Raw genomic sequence first — 7426 nt, 5'->3', positions numbered from 1 at the left:
ATGCGCACGCGCGACGTAAATGTTGGTCGGAAACGATCCCCCCCCCCCGCCCCGCCCTCCGTGGGCCTTCGTCCCCGCAGTTGCGACTTCTTCCAATGCGTGGCTTAGCAACGATCGCGCGGCGGACGGTGCCACAGCATCGCGCAGAGGCATCCCATTATGAGCAGCGCAGAGATGCCGGCAAGGATGCCGACATTTACCCACATGCGGGACTCTTTGAACCCCAAAAACGCCGCATACTCTGGGCCGGTGTAGCACATAGTCTCATTTGTTTGGCCGCAGCCAAAGTCGCGGCCCAGGAATTGCGAAAGAATGGACGACTCATACGCCAGTCGAATGAGTGAGACGTTGGATATAAATTGGAAGGCCTTCGGCAGTGTCGTGAGGTTCAGAATGATGCCCGCGAGGAGCAGGTTCAGCGTGTACACGGCAAAGAGGACAAAAATGGCAACTCGCCGCGTCCATATCACGGTGCAGAAGAAAAACACAACAAAGTGGCTGCAGATGGACATGACCCCAATGATGAGCACAAGCTCCATGATGAGGCGGTAGTAGTTCCACTTCTCCCCCACGTTGGAGACGCAGAAGCCGGCAAAGGTCAGCACAGAGAGGAAGAAAATTCGTTCCAAGACGCAGTACAGGACGGCATAGGTCAAGTAGGTGCAAACTCCATAGTAGCCATGCGCCCGGTGCCGCAAAAAACGGCTGTACTCGCGTCGCTGTGAATCCAGGGCGAGAATGCTATACAGAAAAGTGGAGCTCACGAGGAAGAAGATGATGCCAATGCGATTCTGCATCCCGCTTTGTCCCTCTTGGCTGTTGTACACCGCCGCCAACACCACCACCAGCACAACAAGCAGGAGGAAGATGGGGCCGCCCAGGTAAAGGTTGTGCCGCACCTGCAGCAAGTCGTACTTAAACATGCAAAACAACCGCACATGGGCGCCAGGGCTGGAGTACGGGCGCCCCGCAAGCATCTCTCGCCCCGAGGCACAACTGTGGAAAAAAAGCATGACGCTCCGCTGCACACGTTCCGCGTTGCCAGAGTGGGCAAAGGTGTCGGAAAGCGACGACTCCGAGCCAGACGCCAGCCGGTACAAGGAGCTAATCGCATTCTCCACGACGGCTGAGGCTGGGTCGACGCGAATTGCGGCGAAAAGCTCCGTGAGTGGTCCGCAAAACACGCACTTTTCGCGCTCGAGGAGAATCACATCATCGACAAACTTGAGTATCGCCCAACGTGGCTGCGACATGGCGACCAACACGATGCGCTCCCGCCCCCGCTGCAGCTCCACCGCCACACTGTGCCGCGACGAGGAGGCAGATTCCTCCATCGCGGGGGCCGCCGCCGCGGCGGCTGGGGGGGCCTGCAAGGCCTCAGCGGAGGCAACGGCAGGGTTGCGCGGAGGCGACAAGCGCGGGAGGGGCGAAGTTAACGGCAGCGAGTGGTTCGGGGAGGAAGCCGCCGACGCGGGGACCGCAATGCGTCGAAGTAGCCGCATAAACTCCTGCGCCTCGTGGGTTCGCAGGCCCTCCAACAGCTGGTCGAAGCAGAGCACCCGTGGGTTCAGCAGCAACTCTCGCCCCAACGAGACACGGCGGCGCACGTACAGGGAGCACGTCCGCACCACGGCGTCTGCGGCGCCCTCAAGCATTAACGTCTCGATAATTTCCTGCACCGTGAAGGCGCTCGCGGCGACGCGCATGGAGGCGGCGTACTCAATGCTCTCACGCACGGTGAGCTCCTCAAGTGCGGTGAACTCCTCGTCGATGAGGGCGGCGTGGTGGAGGTACGCCGGGGCATCCATCGGGAGGCCGTTCATCATGATGGCGCCCCCCGCGCACTCCCCGCGCCCCGCCAGGGCGCCAAGCAGGAAGGAGTCGCCCGGCGTCCCGCTGCAGCTGACAATCGCCGTCACCCGGCCGCCGTGGATGATGCCCGAGGCGTTGTTGATGACGACCTGCTTGTCCCGCCGCACCGTCACGTTGTCGAACCCCAGCGTCAGCGACGACGCGGCGTACGCCGGCGCGGAAGCGTTGGAGTCGGAGTCAAGCGGGGCGGTCATCCCCGCACGCCGTCGCCCCAACGTTGCCCGCAGGTGAGTGTATACGCAACTTCGCTACGCGACCGCGCACTGCCGACGTGCGTGCGGGGGCACAGCGCAGTTGCAGGGAAGGCCGGCGAGGTAGCAGGGGTTGAAAAAGAGAACAGTAAGAGAGAAAGCAAAAACATAAACAAAACAGCAACAGCAACAGCAACAAAGAAATTCATCCAGGAGGGGCAATCCCACCGGAAGCCTGCATACCCATTACACACACCCACACACAGGCGATGTCGCGATGCAAACGAGCGTGAGGGAGAAGCTGGGCGCAGCAGACACGAGGGTTTCCCCTGACGCCCCACGGGAACCCCCGAAGAAAGAAAGAAAAAAAAACTCCGCACATAAACCACCAACTGAAATTTTAAATCGGAAACACAAAAAAAAACACACACGCACACACTCCGGTGAAGCCAAATAAAATAATTGAACAGAATCATATGCATACAATGAGGCGAACGGAGGGTGGCGCCTTCAGTGTGGAGTACACACGCAAAAAAAAAAGTAAAGAAGACACACGCATACATTTGTGTGAAGTGAGGCGCCACTTGTTGTGATGAAGAGGCAGTGGAAATGCAGACACACACACACACCTGCGGCAGGGCGCCGGCATTCACCCCGCGCTCATGCAGGAGCTGCGCAGAAGAGCCGCACCTCCTGCATGAGTTCCCGCGTCGGCAGTGTGGCTTCATCCGAGACATCCGGCGGCAACAGCGCCGCCAGCCTGCGCTCCTTCCGCTCAAGTAAGGCGAGGAGGCGCTGGCCAGCCACGCGCTCCTCCGTGGTGAGACACCCCGGCCTTGTATTGATGTGCTGCAAAATACGAAGTGCGGCCGCCCCGCCGCGTGTGCCGAATTTTCCCTCGCCCGCCTCCTGCATCACCTCCAGCGCCAGGTGCCGTGCGACGGCGCAGAAGGTGCGGCGCACCGTGAGGCGGCGACACGGTCGCAGCACCTCCGCCACCGCGTCAAGGATGTCGTACCGGTTCGGCACATCCGCCGCCGTGCGGACGAGGGAGTACTGCCAGGTCGGGGCGACGGCTGCCGTCGCCAGCGTAGCGGGCTCGACGAGCCCTTTGAGAACCCGTGCGGCGCCCTTCACGGCAACCGCAAGCGCCCCCGGTGACATCCGCGTGGCGCCCGTCGGCCTAGAGAAGTGGTTCTCCGACAACTCCTGCCGCCGAAGCGGCTTCTCCTTCTTCTCCTCCTCGGACGTCAGCAGCATCGCCCTCGCGACGACGCACTCCAGGCGGACGAGGTGCTCGATAACAGCCATCAGCGCCTCCCGCAACTCCAACGGCACGTGCGGCTCCGCACCACTCTGTGCCGCGCTCCGCGCCCACTGCACCACGGTGGAGGAGAGCACTAGCAGGTGGGCAAGGCGGTCGTTGCACTGGCCGACCACGTTGCCGCTGTGCCACAGGGACGCGGCCAGGCCCAGGGCCACGTCGTTTTCAAGCCTCGCTGCATTGCTTGGAAACGGCGGGGGTTTTGCCCCCTCTGCAAGCAGCAGCGATGCCACACCTCGCCGCTTCTGCCTGCAAGCACAGGGCTCCGCACGGTAGTAGGGGACGCTCAGCAAGGAGTGAGAGGAAGTTGTGTTTGACTGCCGCCATTGCTCCTCCGCCCCACAACGTGAGGCCGGTGGGCCGCGAACTGCGGTGGACCATCGCAGCATCTGCAGCGGCGAGGCGTACTGCGAGGCGAACATGCGGCCATGCCGCTCGGCGGCCACAGTCCCCCCGCCACGGCGCTTGAGCTCCCGCTGAACGCGAATGGCGTCCACCGGCGTGAGAGGCAGCGGCTGCCCGTCACCCGCGCGGTGCAACGCCTGCATCCCGCGGAAGAATACGTCAGGAGTAAAAGGGACGCCTATCGATCGCGCGGCTGCGGCTCCCTCTTCGCGGAGAGGCAAGGCAAGAAACAGACGACACCGGGCGACACCGCCGATTTCATGCGTCAACGCCGAGGCACAAAGACGGAAAGAAAGATATGTATAGAGAAAGATTTAACACACATACATAAGGGGAGAGACGCATAAAACCAAAAAAGATAAAAAAAAACGGGAGAAGACAAAAAAAAAAAACTTAAGACGGCGACAACAACCGAAAACAAAAACAAATAATAGACAATGCCTTCAACAATACGATGAGCGTCTTTGCCAAGTGGAGGGATCTCCAGAGCTGGAGTGGAAAACGGCGGCGGCGGCGGCGGCGGCGGCAGCGGGAAAAGACTGAGGGTTTGGGGGCAGGCAGTCGGGGGATGCATGGGCTACAGGAGTCCTTCCGCCTCCAACATCACGCGGTACTCGCCAAAGACGCGCTGCAGCATGGCACTCGGGGAGGCGCTGGTGATCATCACCCCCAGCGCCTGCCGCAGCGCCGCACAGAGCGCGTCCTGCTCCTTGTACTGCGCAAAGTTCTCGGTGGAGCCACCGGACGCCTGCAGGGCCTCGCAAAGGGCCCGCGTCACCTTTGGGGCGAGGTCCTCCACGGTGTAGCGCCCTGACGAAAGGCACGTCATCGGCACCTTCGCAAGCGCCACTGCCGCCTGCGTGCGCACCTTGAAGATGCGATCGTGGCAGACAATGACGCACAGCCGCTCCACGGCCCGCGTCGCCGCCGGTGGCTCCGCCTCAAACACCACCTCCCGCGAAAGACCAAGCCCAAGGGCGCACGCGGCGTTCCAACGCAGCTTCGCATCACGGTTCGACGGCAGCAAAAACCGGAGTAGGGCGTTAAGGTAACCCTCCGCCACACACTCCTGCTCCTCCGACAGCTCGGCGATGAGTTCCTCAAAGCTGAGGCTGTGCAACAGGTGGCTCATCATACGGATGCCATGGCCGACAACTGCGGCGTCCTCGCGCGCCTGCGTGGCGTACATGGCGACGTCGCAGAGCAGCTGCATGTGGTACGGCGACTGCCGCAGCGGGCTGAGGTCAGTCTCCTCCCCCAGACGGGAGGTGATGTTGGAGATGGCAAAGGCCGCCTTGGAACGCACCTCGGGCTCTGCATCGCCGCACATTGCACTTGCGGCACGCTCGACAAAGCCAGTAAGCCAGTTCTCAAACGTACTGTACTGCCACGCCCATACACCAATTGTCGTGAATGCCTCAGACCGCACACTACCCTCGTGTGCGGTTGTGCTACTGATTACCTGGGCAACAATCCCCTCACGCAGGGTTGCGGGCATGGCGGAGAAAAATTCGTTACCCAACTGCGCCACGCATCGCAGCGCCGTTCGCCAAGCCTCGGTGTATCGAGGCCCGCTAGGCGTCATCCGAAGTACGGGCAGGACGAGTTCTGTCAGGATCCGCTCCTTCTGCTGCGGTGTTGCACGATGGGCCTCGTAATCCTGCCCAAGTGCCGGATCCGCGGAGTGGCCGTCGAAGGAATGCCATACATACCCCATGAAATGCAACCAGGCCCGCAGACATTCCCCCAACGTATTGCCCACAGCGACGTTGCCGGTCTTTTCTGCTGCTGCGGCTTCCTCCATATTTTTTGGCGCGGCACGGAGGACGGCGCGGGCCGCATCCATCAGAATTGCGAAGTGCGTCCCCACAATCCATGGATGCATACGGGAGAGTTGCACCACGCACCGCCAAACCCCCACACGACGCGCCGCATGCGTTAGCAGCACCTCAAGCAGCAGTGCCCCTCTGCCGGCGCGCCGGTCCGGCGGAGGATGCCTGGGCCCCGTGCTTGTGGCGCCGACGTCACCCCCCTCAGCGGCAAGGTACGCCCGCACCACGCTGGCGAGGGAGTCCGCCTTGAAGACGGAGCTGAGAAACGTCGTCGCCGACGCAAATTCCTCGCAGGAGGCATCTAAAAGAGCATCCCGCAGCAGTGGCAGTTCGAGAGTCTGCTGTACCACCTCAAAGGAGTGCGGACAGCGGCGGTACGGGGTCGTTGCCACAAGCACCGCAAAGGTGGAAAACACGAGACCCGTGGAGAAGTGCGAGGCGGCGGCTGCCGCAGCAGAGGTCTTCCGCAGCGCGGGGGGCCCACTCGACAGCTGTAGGGAATAGAGAAGTACGTCGTGCAGAGATGCGAGCGTCCGACCACCCTGAGAGGCCAGCGACGAGAATGACTGCCGCTTCCGCTGTGGCTCCTCTGCGTATTTAAAGTTGGGCTGTAACTTGCGTAGCAGCGCAGCGACAAGAGCGGCGGCAGCGGCGCGGAGACGCTCCTCAGGGCCCCAGAGCAGCGGGGTAAGGAGAGGGTGAATGGTACTCGGGTCCCTCGCATCGATCTCTGGAAATAGCGCCGGCAGGTAACGCGTGGCGTTAAACTCCGCATTGCGAAACCGCACGAGTGCCGCCGTCAAGAGACACAACGCCGCCAGATTCACTTCCGCACAAAGCTCGACAGGCTTGGCAGTGCTATCTACGGAGACGGTGCCACGCGTAACAACTCGCGCTGCTCCGCACACGGAGAGCCGCACCACGGCGTCTACCGCAACGCGAAACGTCTCCTCCGCCATGCGCGTTTCCACTCCTGGAGTCTCGCTCTCTGGGACGGGGCGGTTGCCCGCGGCGCCTGGACGGCGTGCGAGGCGCGTCATCGGCGTCGTGCGGCCGCTGCTCCCTTGCGAAGGGGCTTCGCCATGGCCCCCCGTCGCCGGCCGCGCAGTGGCGAAGCAATAGAGGCAAATAACCCGCAGGAGAAGAAGCACTCGCTCAGCCGTCGCCCGCTCCTCCCCATCGCCAGCCGTCGCGTGAAGCTTCATTGAATGCAGAAGACTGTTTAGTTTCGACACTGCCGCAAAGTAGAGGGGTGGGCTGGGGGTGGAAATTTTATCCCACGCCGAGGCTGACTCTTCTGCTGCGGGGACGGCTGTCGGCTCGGAGGGTTCTTGTCGCTGCGTAACTGCACTCGCCTCCGCCTCCATCTTGACGAGTTCCCCGCAGCCGCTCACCAACGCCTCGGCATCGCGAGCCAGTGCGTCGGCGAAGGCTCCAAGCGAGCCACGAAAGGCGCCCTCCGTCTCCCCCACCAAAGTCAACTGCAGCATGGTTGCCCCTGCGGTGCTGCGTAGAGGCACGGTGCAGGAATGTCCAACTATGCGCGCTTATCCCCAACCGTCTACGAACGTGGGTGTTTGTATGCGCCTTGCCAACCACTTCTCAACTACCGCCCCAGAATGGGAAATAAACAGAACAAACGAAGAACAAGAAAAGAAAAACATATATATATATATATATATATATGTATATGTGTGTGCTATTATTAGTCAAAGTCCCCTCTCCTCCACCCCTCTGGATGCAAAAATAATGACGGGCAGTGTTGCACACAACAAGGTAGCTGGTTTCTTTTTTTTTTCTCT

General features: G+C 61.4%; 3 protein-coding genes across 3 annotated transcripts, besides 4 other annotated features; all 3 read right to left on the bottom strand.

The window, feature by feature from the left end:
• Positions 1–104: 104 nt before the first annotated feature.
• On the bottom strand, positions 105–2066 carry Tco025E_02459 (putative ABC transporter; the record flags this gene model as incomplete). Its single annotated transcript, XM_029369385.1, has 1 exon — positions 105–2066. One exon carries the CDS (start codon positions 2064–2066, stop codon positions 105–107), a length of 1962 nt encoding a protein of 653 aa, XP_029230480.1.
• A 141-nt stretch (positions 2067–2207) lies between these two features.
• Positions 2208–2261: a microsatellite.
• A 462-nt stretch (positions 2262–2723) lies between these two features.
• Positions 2724–3935, bottom strand: Tco025E_02458 (uncharacterized protein; the record flags this gene model as incomplete). Its single annotated transcript, XM_029369384.1, has 1 exon — positions 2724–3935. One exon carries the CDS (start codon positions 3933–3935, stop codon positions 2724–2726), a length of 1212 nt encoding a protein of 403 aa, XP_029230479.1.
• Positions 3936–4137: 202 nt separating this feature from the next.
• Positions 4138–4220: a microsatellite.
• A 74-nt stretch (positions 4221–4294) lies between these two features.
• Positions 4295–4324: a microsatellite.
• A 45-nt stretch (positions 4325–4369) lies between these two features.
• Positions 4370–7114, bottom strand: Tco025E_02457 (uncharacterized protein; the record flags this gene model as incomplete). Its single annotated transcript, XM_029369383.1, has 1 exon — positions 4370–7114. The coding sequence occupies one exon, from the start codon at positions 7112–7114 to the stop codon at positions 4370–4372; it is 2745 nt and encodes a 914-aa protein (XP_029230478.1).
• Positions 7115–7286: 172 nt separating this feature from the next.
• Positions 7287–7316: a microsatellite.
• Positions 7317–7426: the final 110 nt, after the last annotated feature.

The sequence above is a fragment of the Trypanosoma conorhini genome, assembly GCF_003719485.1.
Source record: "Trypanosoma conorhini strain 025E chromosome Unknown Tco_14.4_contig_00096, whole genome shotgun sequence".
NCBI classification, from domain to species: Eukaryota; Euglenozoa; class Kinetoplastea; order Trypanosomatida; family Trypanosomatidae; genus Trypanosoma; species Trypanosoma conorhini.
The sequence above is the reverse complement of the archived record's forward strand: the minus strand, read 5'-3'. Positions and strand labels throughout refer to the sequence as shown.